Genomic DNA, 14992 nt, shown 5'->3' on the forward strand with positions numbered 1-14992 from the left:
TTAGGGGGTAGAGTCTGAGGATCCCTGAAAACTGTGTGCAAAACATTGTGTGTACGTGCACACATGCTTTCTTGGGGGAAGAGTCCCCAATTTTCACCCTGTAGACTGCCCCCCACCCCATTCCTCTGGAGTCTGTGTTTTCCAAACATCTAAGCTGCTTGGGCTGGGTGAAGATCAGGGGACTTCTGTTCTAGGCGGTCAGTCCCGCGGGCTCCCAGGTGGCTTCCGCTCCCACCTGTGGCCCTCCGACCCCCGCATCCCGGGAGCAGAGGTGCAGCCGCGCAGCTCCCGGCCGGGCCCCAGGGGGCGGCCGCGGGCCGGCGGCAGCATAGCTCGCAGACTTGCCGCCCTGCAGCGCCGTGGAGGGCCCGGGAGAGGTCGGAGGTGTGGCAAGGGTGACCCGCCCAAAGGGCTACCCTGTTAGTAGGCGGATCCGCCCCCCACCCACCCCCCGGGGCTCGCAGAGCCTGCCTAGGCGCCGGGAGCTGTGTCAGTGTCCGGTGGCCACCGCGATGATGAGGCTCCCCATCTGCGCCCTGCTGTGTGCGGGGACCCTGGGTGAGTGCGCACTGGGAGCCCGGTGGGGTCTTGCCCTTCAGGACCTGGACTGGGTGTCAGCGGAGGGTCGGCCGCAGCGGGACCCTGCACAGCCTGGGTCTAAGGGGTCCAGAAGCAACCCAGCACCTGGCTGGTCCCAAAATGCTTCGGCTTGTGGTGTAGACACGCACCTGACAAACTTCTGTAGCCTACAGCAGGGGGCCGGATCCAGCTTGCCCGCCTGATGTGCAGCTGGATGAGCGAAAGATGATTTTTACATCTCTAAATGGTTGAAAGGAAATAAAAAGAACGACTGTTTTGACACATGAAAATTACAGGAATTTAAAATGTCAGTATCCATAAATAAAATTTTATTGGAACACAATCATGCTTATTCAGGTAAGTATCGTCTGTGGTTGCTTTCCCACTTTGGGGACAGAACTGAGTCATTGCTACCGAGACCGCATAGCCCACAAAGCCAAAAATACTTATTAGCCCATTGCTGACAAGATTTATGACACTTGGCCTGGAAGCTACTGATCCTGTTCACAGCCAAGGAAACAGGATTAGAAGAGGGAAGGGATTTTCCCCAAGGGCTCCTGGCTCTGTGTTGGTATTAGGTGGGGGAGGGGCTTAATGTCAGGTATGCTTGACCTGTCAGGTATCTAAGGAGAAGAGTTTTTCCTGCTTTGAACTGTACAGCATCTCCCATCCTTATCATACAACAGTGAGGAATGTATGGGAAAAGTAATCATTCTAGAATAGGATCCCCCTGCCACCCAGTTCGGCGTGACTCTGGGCCATCCCTTGACCTCTCTGAACTGGTTTCCTCCTCGGTTGGGTAAGAATTGCTTTTTCATAACCAACACTATGAAAGTAGAATGAGATAATGTACCTAATGACAGAGCTCTAGACACAGGTGAGTTATCACTGGTAAAAATCCTGCACATAAATGTAGGGGGCCCCTTCCTGCGTTGGGTAGGGGGAGCCAGGGTTCTTGGCTGGGTAAGGTAGGTAATGGTACACAGTTAATGTGCTCATGCACGTGGAAAACACCACAGGGGCACCTGGGTGGCTCAGTGGTTGAGCGTCTGCCTCTGGCTCAGGGCATGATCCTGGGGTCCTGGGATCGAGTCTCATATCAGGCTCCCCTCTGGGAGCCTGCTTCTCCCTCTGCCTGTGTCTCTGCCTCTCTCTGTGTGTCTCTCATGAATAAATAAATAAAATCTTTAAAAAACAAAAACAAAAAACCAACCGGCATGGTTCAACAGCTATTGGTTCTTGCCCTGGTTCTGTCTGGCCTCAGGGTGTCTTAAATAACTTCTGGAGTGGTCAGGTGTCTTACCTGAGGAGAGGACTAACTTGGGAACATGAGAGGGAAAGGCAGGAAGGGCAAGCCGTGCCATGGTGGGTCCTCCCAGGCCTATGCTGCCACATAGGGCCACAGAGTGAGCCCTACTGGGGCTGGGGAAGGCTGGAAACGTAGTGTACAGCCGCGTTCCAACTACAGCCACCAGCAAATCCAGAGTGAAGCCCCCTGCTTGCTCCCCGGTTCCTTCTGGATAGGATGCATGTTGTTTTTTCTTCCTCCATCTCCTCTCCTGGCAATGCCAGGCACTACCCAGTAGCTCATTTCCCAATCGGCTCTGTATTTACAAACCAGAGACAAGAGCTGCCTGCCTCCCCCCATCTCCACTGCCCACAGTCCTTCCTACTGGGCACTGGATGTGGATCAGGCTAGAGTCTAGGATGTGCTTTCTTCAAAAGTCAGTGTTTTCTTTTGACAAAAACTCTTCTGATGGCAAATGACAGAAATGCAACCAAAATAGTTTAAGATTAAAAAGATCAAAAGAAGGGCGTTTGTCATTAGTAGACCTTGCAAGAGCCAAGGACCAAAGGTTCCCAGACAGCCTGTATGTCCACTTTGGCCTCCACCTCCTACCTCAGGCTCTCTGGAGCTTAAGAGATTTCTCCACACAGTGAGCATGTGACCACCACCAGGATCAATCTGAAAAATCCAGAGTGGGGGCTGATCACCCTTTCTTGAAATTGTCATATGGCTGGCATGGAGTGTTATTGAATTGGTCTACTCTAGCTGCTTGCAGTCTCTCTCTTTTTTTAAAATAATTTTTACTGGAGTATAATTCACATATAATAAAACACACTCATTTTAAGTATACATGTGGTCTAGTGAATTTTGACAACTATACCTATCCATGTAACTACCACCACGATCAAGGTACAGAACATTTTTATCACTCCCAAACTCCTCTTTTCAGTCATTCCCACTCTCTGCCACTATAGGTAAGTTTTGCCATTTCACAGAAATGGAATCATACAGTACACAGTCTGTTGTGTCTGGTCTCAGCACAATCGTTGAGAGACTCATTCACATTGTTGCATATATCAAAGTTCTTTTTTTTTTTCTTTTTTTTTTTTTAAAGTTCATTTTTTTTTATTGATAAGCCGTGTTCCATTGTATGGTTTCACCATAGTTTGTTTACCTCTCCACTTGTTGACTGATTTTTAGCTTGTCTCCAGGTTGGGGATATTATGAATAAAGCTGCTGTGAACATTAGGGTACAAGTCTTTGGGTAGACATACGTTTTCATTTCTTTCAGGCAAATTTCTAGGAGTAAAATTTTCTTTACTAGTTAAGAAAATACCAAACTTTTTTGAGTAGTTGTACTGTTTTACATTCCTGCCAGCAATGTAGGAGAATTTCATTTCCTCCACATCCCACCCACACTTTGTATTGTCAGTCTTTTAACATTTAACCATTTTAATAGGTATGTTATGATATATAACTATGGTTTTGCTTTGCATTTCTTTGATGAACAATGATGTTGAGCATCTTTCTATGTTCTTACTGGTTACTCGTATATCTTTTATGAATTATGTATTCAAATCTTGTCCCATTTTTAAATTGGGTTATTTGACTTATTATTGAATTTAAAAGCTCTTTATATATTCTGGATACAAGTCCTTGGTCACACATGTATTGCAATTATTTTTTTCCAAGTTTATGGCTTAGCTTTCCATTTTCTGAATGCTATCATCTGAAGAGCAAATGTTTTACATTTTGATCAAATTAACAAATTTAATTTTTTTATTTGTATGTTCTGTGTCCTCTCTAAAAATATAGTTGGCAACCCCCGAAGTTGCAATATTGTCTTTTGTTTTATTTTAGAAGTTTTATAGCTTCAGCTTTTGTGGTTTGGTCTATGCTACATTTGTAGTTATTGTGTATGGTTGAAGTAAAGGATGAGATTCACTTTTCTCACATGAATATCCGGTTGTTCTAGGACTTGTTTTTGAAAAGGATATTCTTTCTCCACTGAATTACCTTAGTAGCTTTGTTGAAAATCTACTGACCCTATAAATGTAGCTTAATTTCTAGACTCTGTTCTGTTTTATTAAGCTCTATGTCTCTCCTTGTACCAATATCACACTCTCTTGATTACAGTAGCTTTATAATAAGCTGATTTCTTTTTTTTTTTAAGACTTTACTTATTTATTCACAAGAGACACAGAGAGAGAGGCTGAGACATAGGAAGAGGGAGAAGCAGGCTTCCTGTGGTGAGCCTGATGTGGGACTCAATCCCAGGACCCTGGGATCACTCCCTGAGCCAAAGGCAGATGCTCAACTGAGCCACCCAGGGGTCCCTAAGCTGATTTCTTATAAATATAAATAAATATAAAATACCTGATTTCTAGGTAGAATAAGCCCTCCAACTCTATGATACTACTTCAGTGTTGGTTTGGCCATTTAGATATTTTGTGTGTCCATATGTTTTTGAATTGGCTTATCAATGACTATAAAAAGGGCATTTAATCTTGAAATATTGTAGAGTTTGCATTTAATTTATAGATCATTTTGAGGAGTGTTAACCTAAAAAAAAACCTGTCAATTATTTTACCAGCAAAAATGGGGTTATTTGGGAATAGCAGAAAGTTAGATTTCAGGACATGCAAGCTACAGCAAAACCATAGGCAAGACTAGAGAACAAAAGACAGGTAATTTTTTTTTTTTTTAAAGAGAGAGAGAGAAAGGGAGAAGTTGGTTAAGGCTATAATAAACAAAAAGTCCAATGAAGTAAACTGGGAATTCTGAGTGTAGTGTGTTTTCATTGGCTGAGTTGTGACAGTCTCTCATTGACTGGGCTGTTGCCTGGAAGAAAATTTCTTCCTCCTGCTGGGGTAGTAAAGTATAGGCTTCTTCCTGTTATTTAGGGTATCTCTCTTCCTATTGGAGTTTGCGATTGACAAGGAGTGTTAGTCAGGGTATGGGAACTGCCACTTCTAGCCTTCCTGCTTTATTTTATTTTATTTTATTTTATTTTATTTTATTTTATTTTATCTTATTTTATTTTATTTTTAAAGATTTTAGTTATTTGTTTGAGGAGGAGAGAGTAGCAGAGGGATAGGGACAAGCAGACTCCCCACTGAGTGCAGATCCCTATGTGGGGATTGATCTCAGGACCACAAGATCATGACTTGAGCTGAAATCAAGAGTTGAATGCTTAACTGAGCCACCCCAGCGCCCCCTGCTATATTTTAAATGAGGTTTTCTTTACTCGGTTTCACAGAATTGGCAACATTCACTGGAGTGTTGTTTTGTAGTCTATGAGCACTCTGTATGTATTTATTTAGTCTTCTTTCATTCATCTTAGGAATATTTTGTAGTTTTTATTGTGCAAGTCTTATCAATAATTTGTTATATTTTGAGTGCCCAGGTGGCTCATCAGTTAAAGATTCTGACTCCTGATTTTGGGTCAGGTCATGATCTTAGGGTTGTGAGATCAGCCCCATGTTGGGCTCCACCCTGGGCATGGAGCCTACTTAAGATTCTTTCTCTCCCTCTTCCTCTGATCCTCCATGTGTCCCTCTCTCTAAAAAAATAAAAATAAAAAATAATAATAATTTATTAAATTTATCCCCAGATGTTTCATATTTTTTGGATGCCATTGTAAGTAGTATTTTAAAAATTTTCATTTCACATTTTTTCTTTTTTTTTTTTTTTTTTTTATGTATGATAGTCACAGAGAGAGAGAGAGAGGCAGAGACACAGGCAGAGGGAGAAGCAGGCTCCATGCACCGGGAGCCCGATGTGGGATTCTATCCCGGGTCTCCAGGATTGTGCCCTGGGCCAAAGGCAGGCGCCAAACCGCTGCGCCACCCAGGGATCCCATCACATTTTTTCTTTTTAGTATTATAGAAATTTAATTGATTTTAGTATATGAAATCAAACCCTGTGAACTTTCTTTTTTTTTCCTCTGTGAACTTATTAAACTTATTTATTCTAGTGGCTTTTTTGTAGAGTCTTTAAAACTTTCTATATAGACAAACATGTTATCTGTGAAGAAAAACAATTTTATGTCTTCTTTTCCAATCTGTCTCCCTTTTATTTCTCTTTTGCATCTTATTAAAATGGCTAAGACTATGTTAAACAGAAATAATGAAAGTATTATCTTTGCCTCTTTTACACTTAAAAAAGAAACTAGAAGGGCAGAAACTAGTTTTAATCATTTGGACATAAGCATGGTGGTGATTAAAAATATAGGCTTTTAAAAAGGCTTTCCCCAAAAGTGTATACCTTTGAAAAAGACAAAAAAAACTGTATGTAGTTGGATACAGTAGCTCTTTGTATAATTTAGCCTGCTTACAAAGCTATTTTCATTTATAGAGTTGTATTGTCTCTACTGCTATCAGTTATTTCTGAGCACAAAATGTTTCAGCAATCTAGTTTAGCAAGCAGAGTAAACATGCTTTGAAAGGCTCAAAATGCAAATGTAAGCTAATCGACTCCAAACTATGCTGCACAAGGGCACGTGGCCTCTGTAGTTCCATTCCTAGTTTGCTCTCCCTTCCCTGGGTTGCTACTATCAAAGACTTTTTCAGATAGAGTTGAGGGGCTCCATGTGTCATTCTGTCTTTCATATGGAATTCTGTCAAAGGTAATTTGGCATCTCCTGTCCTATTTCTTTTGATATTTCCTACTTACGGACAGTTAAAAGGCAGTACAGATTTTGGAGTCAAACAGACTTGGGTAGTTCAAATATCCTGGACCTCATAAAAAATGAGGAGCTGCTACTGTTGTAACTTTCATCTTCTAGATTTTATTTAAAATAACGTTTGGCTCAAATTAGTACTATAGGTTTGTAAAGAGCATTTTGCCTTTGTAATATTCTCTACACTTATTAATATAGCTTAAAATGCCAGTGAAATAAACATGCACTGATTTTAATGCTCCAGCAAATAGTACCATGTGAGGTCAGAGTACCCAATGTCAAAAGAAAGAGTAAATCAGTAGGCTCAAGATTCCTTCCCATAGGTTTCTTTTTTCTTTTTCTTTTCTGAGGTGACGTTCACTAACGTCAGATCAGTTAATTAAAAGTGTACAATGCAGTGGCATCTAATATACTCACAGTGTTTTGCGACTATTATCTCTAATTCCAAAATAGTTTCATCACCCCCAAAGAAAAACCTGTACCCATTAAGCAGTCAGTACCCATTCTCCTGTCTTCCAGTCCCTGGAAACCACCAGTTTGTTTTCTGTCTCTCTCTCTTTTTTTTTTTTTTTACCTATTTTACATATTTCATGTAAGATGAATCATATAATGTGTAGCTTTTTATATTTGGCTTCTTTCATTTGACATATTTTTGGGGTTCATCAATGTGGAGCATATAGGACTTCATTCTTTTTATGGCAGAATAATATTTCATGGAATGGATATACCGTATTTTGTTTATCCATTCATCCATTGAGGTTCTTTTGGTTTTTTTTTCTGCCTTTTTTGACCATTGGCAACAGTGCTGCTATGAATATTTGTGTATGTGTATTTGAGTACCCTTTTCCAATTCTTTGGGATATATACTGAGGAGTGGGATTTCTGGGTTATATAATTCTATGTTTGACTTTTGGGAGATGCTTTTTTTCTCTAAGAGGAAAGGCACAATCAGAGAAATGGGATCTGAGAATTCATGTGAGCCATGCAGCCAACCCAATTTTTCTCTATCCCACTCAGCCAACCCTTTACCTGTCTTTATTTTTATTTTTATTTAAGATTTTTTATTTATTCATGAGACACCGACAGAGACAGAGACATAGGCAGAGGAAGAAGCAGGCTCCACGCAGGGAACCTGACGTGGGCTTCGGTCCCGGGTCTCCAGGATCACTCCCTGGGCTGAAGGTGGTGCTAAACCACTGAGCCACCCAGGCTGCCCACCTTTACCTGTCTTTAAACTCTTCTTTCCGCAGAGAAAGATGAGTGCTGTGTTTTCTTCACACCTCTGGCCTCTGTCCCCTAGGGCTGTGTCTGGCTGTTCCTGGGAAAACTGTGAGGTGGTGCACTATCTCAAATCATGAGGCCAGGAAGTGCTCCAGTTTCAGTGACAATATGAAAAGAGTCCTTCAGAGGATGGTCCTCATGTCACCTGTGTGAAGAGAACTTCTCACCTTGAGTGCATCAAGGCCATTACGGTAAGTTACAGCTGCCTACAGGAGAGTGGAAGAAAATCCATACTTCTTTTCTCTGTGCTTGTTATTATCTATTGCTTCAGAAGAGTTTTCTTCCTGCGGGAACTAGACTATGCTTTATAGGAGAAAGAAGTAAGCTGAAGACTTGAAAGTACAGGGACTATGTGTAGAAAACAATACAAGTGCTCAACATTCACTAATAGTAAGACAATACTAGTAACGAAACAACTAATAGAGAAGGATTCAGTGAAGATGCCTGCAGTAAAGCAAGGCCAGAATTGCACTGGAAGAGAAATCCATAAACAGCCAGAAATAAACAAGAAGTACCGTATTTTAGTACAATAAGTGATGATGATACAATAAGTATCACTATTATTACTTACATTTGTTTTTAGAATTTCCCAGGAAAGATATAAGATACAAAATGCCTATGAGACAGAAAGAAACAAAATATCAATATTTACAGTTGATTGCATGCCTGGAAAGTACAGTGGGATCAAGAAAAATACTACTATAATTCTTTATTAATGAATAAATTAGTTTGGCAAAAGAAACAGATCACAATGTCATTTTCATATTTAACGGTCATTAGCTGGGAAGTACACTAAAATTGTGACACATGTTCATTTAAAATAATAAACTATAATTCTAGTATACTATAATATATTATACTATAATATAATAAAAAAACATTCCAGGAAAAACAATCATATGAGAGATGTGCAAGATTGTTATAATACAAAAGTCTAGGACAAATGAGCAATATTTATTAATAAATTAAAACATGCCATATTCCTAGATGGGAAGACTAAATATCATATACTTGCATATTTTCCGAAAGTTAATAAGTTTAACATAATTTTCATCCAAATATAATCTCTTAAAAAGAATCAATTAAATAATTATAAAATCCTAAGAAGAAGCACATGGATGAGAATATAAATAGTATTATAAAAAGAAAATCAGCAGCAAAGGAGTGGCTGAGACCTACCTGAAACTATAAAATATTAAAATAGCAGTGTTACAAAGACCAGCGTCCTGGTGTAGATGTAAGAGACCTGGAAGAGAACAAAATCCACACACATTAACAGCTTTCTTTATATACATTCACCTATCTAGTTGTCTACGTGCTATGATACAGATGCCAACTATGATCAGTATCCAACATTAGGGCACTAGGGCCCTAGGTTTACTAAGTTTAGGTAAGATATGTGTAGATTTACATAGATTTGTATGATAAGGCAAACTTTCTAAATAAATGGCTGAGAAAAGATTCTTTAACTGGACAATTGGGTAGCTATTTAGCAAAAAAAAAAAAAAAAATCAAATGAAATGTTTAATTCATTCACCAAAACAAGATCTCAGTTTGACTGAATTTGACTAATACAGATTAGACATAACAATATAAATCATAGAGGTAGATAACCTTGGAAATGTAAAAATTATAAATCTCTGACAAAATTTTTTTAAAGCCTTAAGCATATGAAAATATATCCACACCAAGTGTGACAAAACAGCATAATATAAAAACTAGATAAAGATATCATTAAAATTATAAGAAATGCTTGGGATGCCTGGGTGGCTCAGTTAGTTAAGCTTCTGCCATCAGCTCAGGTCGTGATCACAGGGTCCTGGGATCCTGTGAAGGAAGAAAATATATAGAAATGCAATAATAAATTCAGATGAAGTTGGGGCCCCTTGGTGGCTCAGTGGTTGAGGTTCTGCCCTTGGCCCAGGTTATGATCCCGGGGTCCTGGGATCAGACCCCAAGTAAGGCTACCCGGAGGGAGCCTGCTTCTCCCTCTGCCTATGTCTCTGCCTCTCCCTGTGTGTCTCTCATGAATAAATAAGTAAAATCTCTAAAAGAATAATAAATACATAAATTCAGATAATGTCAACTTACTTCAAATGTTAAGTAATCAATGAATTTAAAAAATGATTTCCATGATGCGTTGAGAAATGATCCAATCTCATTTCTGAGAAAAGGCTATGAAGTTGCTGCCTCTCACAAGAAGGAAGGAATGCTGGGCTGACAGATACTTAACAGGGAATCCAGATCTGTGAGTGCAAACCATGACTTACAGATAGAAATATATGACAATCCACTCACTTATCCAACAAACATTTATTGAACATCTACCTGTAGTAGGAAAACACACACACACACACACACACACACACACCCATCTTGGTGGAGCTTACATTCCAAAGGGAAGACCATGCAATAAACAACAAAAGTTTGTCAGGTAGTTGATAAGGGCTAAGGAAAAAACAAAGAGGAGTCTAGCATTTATGCATGAGGTGGGAGTTCTAAGATGTGGTTGGAGAGAGCCTCACTGAGGTGACATTTTAGTGGACGCTAGGGAGGGAAGGAGGTCTGACCCATGCAAGTATCTATGGGTCAAACATCCCTGCAGAGGGCTGAGTTGGGAGCTCCATTCACGGTCTGGTCTCTTTTCTTTCAGGCAAACGAAGCAGATGCTGTGACCGTTGAAGCAGGTTTGGTGTTTGAGGCGGGCCTGTCCCCCTTCAACCTGAAGCCCATCGTGGCCGAATTCCATGGGTCAAAAAACAGTGCGTTCTCCCCGGGGCCCCAGGTCTCTGGTTTGACACTGCAGCCATGGGGGGGAAGGCGGGGTCTCTGTCAACATTACACCTGAAGAGAATTGCCCGAGCTCTTTGGATTGAAGGAGGCTGTCATCTACACTGACCCACAAGGCCTGGAATGTGGATTCTCCCTGGAAAGCCATGAGCTGTGTGCATCCTGATGGAAGTACCCTTGGTACTGCTGGATGAGAGGGGGCAGTGCTGTCTGGGGTTCATCGCCTACCCAGTGGGATGACACACCTGGGAGGCCTGCCTCTGGAGACACACAGACCTGGACAGCCTCTCCCCTGTGCTGAGTCCCCTGCAGGTGCTACAGAGCAGGAGTCTGTGAATGCTGTGATGAGAGGTTTGGGGGGAGTCGGAGAATAAGGCTTTGCCTCCTCTCCATTTTTATCCATTAGTATCACCACTGTGTGCATGAGCCCTGCCCACCTCAATCGGACTCCAACTTGCGGGGCCCTGGCAAGATCCTGGGGTCCCCCTGCATCCTTCCTCTAAGATCTTCACCGTTGTGTCTGGGCTGCAGACAGAGAAGCAGAGAAGGGAGAAAAGCCAACAGTAACATCACAATGACTGGCAGCTGAAGATCTCCCCGAGCATGCCCTGCAGGCCCTGTAGTAGCTGGTGGCCCCCAGTGCCATGTCTCCACTGGCTTAGAGGTGCTGACAGAAAGGCACCAGTGTTCATTGCCTTGAAAAGGGACTTTCCCCCCTCCTGCTAATCAAAGGCTTTTTTTTTTCTTTTCTATCTGTTCACTGGGGGATGGTACAGATCCTAGGATCCCCTAAAGCTGCCCATTGCACACACTCTGCAAGATGAGTTAGTGACCATGTGGTACCTTTCTTTAGCCCTTCTTTCTCTCTGCTTCTTTGCAGATCCACAAACCCTCCATTATGCTGTGGCCGTGGTGAAGAAGGACAGCAACATCCAGCTGAAAGGGCTCCAAGGCAAGAAGTCCTGCCACCCGGGCCTAGGATGGTCTGCTGGGTGGAACATTCCCATTAGGATATTTTTTCCTTCTGTCTCTGTTGAAGAAGGTAAGCTGGCTAAGGCCGGGTGCCCTCAGGCAGGACTCCTACTCCAGTCGCCCACCTGGATTGTACTGGGGCCATACAATCACTGTATAAGGTACACCAGTTTCACAAACAGCAAGATGGGGTGAGGATACCCTGAGTAAAATGTGATCAGCTGGGGTTGCTGCAGCAGCAACCCTTGGGAACTGGCAGCTGAATCTTCTCTCAGCAAAGGTGCCTTGGTCTCTGAGCTCCCCACGACCACGTACTTGTAATCCCAGCCATTTGGCTCGACAAGAGCCAGGTTGAGGCTCATGAGAAAGGGGAACTTCCTTCTGGCTTCTCAGGAAGGCTCACTAGAGATTATAGGCACCAGAAGGCAGGCCTCAGAGCTTGGGGTAAGAGCTTGGGATGGGGGCAAGAAGAGACGAGTGGACCTGAGGCATGATTTTTTTTTTTTTTGATACTTCTTGTTCAGTTATGATGAGCCAAGGGAGCCTAGGGTGCCTCTTTAGCCCTTGGAAGATGATGGCCAAGTCTTTCTGCACTTTTGAGGCCTGCCAACTCTGTAGCATTCACGTTTTGCCTGTGATAGGGACAAGGGGCCGCTGGGGCCGGATAGAGTACTATAGCCGGGGCCACAGCTCTGACCATGTTTGCCCTCTCTTGGGGTCTTCCTTGCCTCACTGTCAGACACTGCTGGATGTCTGTGTGGCTGTTGACATGTCCCCTACCAACCACCAGGCAAGTTATCCCAACACCTTTCCATGGATTCCTGGAAGACGAATCCCCATAAGCTACCACAGCCCCTGGATCCAAAGGGGAGAGGGGTGGGTGGGACCGAGTTCTGAGGTGAGGAGGGACTGTTGGAGGTCCTGTGGTGTCTGGAGTTCGGCTTACCACACCTAGGGCCTCCATGGCGGTGAGTTAACAAGTGGTACTGGATTGCAGCTCGGCTCAGTGTAGGTCAGCCGCCCTCGTGTCTTGAGTGGACAAGCTAGGAGGCATCTGGTGGGCTGGAGCCCCAGGCCCACGCATTAGGGTGATGCCTGAACAGTGGGGACCTTGGGGCATCTGTTTCCTCAGCCATGGGTACTATCAGTTACCTCTGCACATCTGCTTCCTTGAGACAGTTCTGGGAAGTGTGTGCAGCCTCGTGGGCTCTCACCTAGGGCCACTCGCTCACACACACGTGCAACCTGGAGGTTGCTGGTTCGTGCCCTTAGGTCCTTGTGTCTGTGTTAAGCAGCCACAGCAGAAATGGCCCAGTTCTTCGTCGGCAGCTGTGTCCCCTGTGCAAACAGGATGGAGTTCCCCAGGCTGTGTCAACTGTGTGTGGGGGAAGCGACAGACAAATGTGCCTGCTCTTTCCAGGAACCGTACTTTGGCTACTCGGGCGCCTTCAAGTGAGTGGGGGCCCCCCTCCCTGCCCCTGCCGTTCTTCCTCACCCTGATGACAGAGAAACTAATGTACAGGGAGTGGATAGGATCTTCTCAGATCACCTAGGGTGTCAGTGTGAAACCCAGGGTCCTGAGTGCCTCCCATGGCCTGCCCTCACTCCTAACGACCTGAGGAGCCTAGGGTCTGTGTGCTACCCTCCTGGACCAACAAGGTATCTGGGACTCTGGGATTCATAGACATAGGCTTGGGCGTCCAGTTGGGCCAAAGGCCAGGACCTCCCAGCTTGCTTCTTTCTGTCTGAGCTTCTCCCTGTGTCATGTGCCTGCCTCTCCCCACCTCCGTCTCAGCCCCCTGCAGGCACCTCTGCATGTCTATAAGAGACAAAGCTACTACTCAAAACCAGAACGAAACTGTCCAGGAACCCAAGACTATCCTGAGTTTTTATCCTCCATATTAGGCTTTAAGCCTTTATTGGAAAAAAAAAAAAAAGTCAGTCACTTTAGGGTACCTTTGAAATAGAAGGTGACTCCACATCATTCCTCACCAGAGTTACCCGTGTTGTGGTACAGAGCTCCTGCTTGCTTCAGACTCGGGTTGGCTGTCGAGGTATAAAGTCCTCTCAGGGCCATGGCCTCTGTGAGGACACATGGAAGCCCGGGAAACTGTGGGCAAAGCCCTGTGAGCCAGTGGTCAGGGCAGAGCCTCAGAGGGGTTGCACTAGGCAGAGGTGAGCCCAAATCACGGAGACTGGCCTGACTACTGCTGTCCTGTTCCTCAGGTGTCTGCAGGACGGTGTAGGGGATGTGGCCTTCCTAAGGCATGTGACAGTGTTTGGTAAGTTCTGGATGGAGGAAGAATCACGTGAGCCATACCCTGGCCGGAGGAACTGACTCTTGCCTGAAAGTTTCCCTACATCTAGAGATGGGTAATGACAAGACTGTTAATGAAATAGGAGAGTTTCTGTATAAAACCCATTTCTGCTATACTTTGTTTAGTGTTCAATTTGTACAGTCTGTAAATCTACTAAACAAATTTTCTGAACATTTAAATGGTATTTACCAATTAATAAGATGAAAGAGGTTTTAATAATTCTCTTAGCCACTGCAATGTCCATTTCAAATGTAATCACACTCTCCCGAATGCTTCAGTGTAAATATGGTTCCTAAATGCTATAAATAAAAAAAGAATAAAATAAATGCTATAAATACCTTAAACAAACACACAAATTATTATAACAGTTTCAGAACTTCTTAGCACATTTACAACTAGATGTGTTGCAAAAGCATTACTACTGTAGACAAAAATATATTTCTTTTTTGTTTCTATATTAAAAAAAACCGTTTTTAACAGTTTTGAACAACTAATCAGAAAGAAACAAAAAAGAAACAACATAAATTTCAGACAAGTTGAAGTTATAGGATCTGGGTTTTGTTTTGTATAAAACAAAACCAATTATATTTCTATCATATACAGAATACACTTGTATCACTCAGGATGTTTAAAGCAGACGTATATTCAGGATGCTAGGTTCTTTTTGAAGATTGATGTTGGCTACCTCAGGGAATGTTAAGTCCTTGCTTTGTACATGGGCCTTAGATCCGTATAACCTCATGCCTTTCTCTAGCATGAAATAGGAGCTCGGTGTTGTTTGTTCCTTTGTTCAGCCATTCACAATTCACTGTCCCTTCATTATCACACACTGACCCGGTTTGTTGGTATTTTGGGAATTGATGCCTGTCTTATTATGGTAAATTTAATTAGTGGGGTCATATGTGGGTTTCTACTCCCGGAATCAAGTTGTTCCGGATAATTGTCATTGTTATTTCCTCTGGTTGCTGCAGTGGGCAGCAGCTTCTAACTCTCACTCTGAAGTATTTGAAGACATCTTCACTTTCTGGAAACAACAGGTTGTCCCAGGACATCATGGTTTATTTTTGCTGAAAGTCCCTTGTC

The 14992-nt window shown here is 43.0% G+C and overlaps 1 protein-coding gene across 1 annotated transcript in view; it reads left to right on the plus strand.

Annotated features, from left to right (window-relative positions):
* Positions 1-497: 497 nt before the first annotated feature.
* Positions 498-14992, plus strand: part of LOC121478881 (inhibitor of carbonic anhydrase-like) — a 37858-nt gene continuing 23363 nt past the window's right edge. The window contains 7 exon segments of the mRNA XM_041734305.1: positions 498-558; positions 7849-7953; positions 7956-8020; positions 10483-10591; positions 11500-11661; positions 12887-13043; positions 13818-13873. Of these exon segments, the coding sequence (XP_041590239.1) occupies positions 513-558; positions 7849-7953; positions 7956-8020; positions 10483-10591; positions 11500-11661; positions 12887-13043; positions 13818-13873 (700 nt within the window). The 5' untranslated portion in view covers positions 498-512.

This window comes from Vulpes lagopus, chromosome 19 (genome assembly GCF_018345385.1).
Source record: "Vulpes lagopus strain Blue_001 chromosome 19, ASM1834538v1, whole genome shotgun sequence".
NCBI lineage: Eukaryota > Metazoa > Chordata > Mammalia > Carnivora > Canidae > Vulpes > Vulpes lagopus.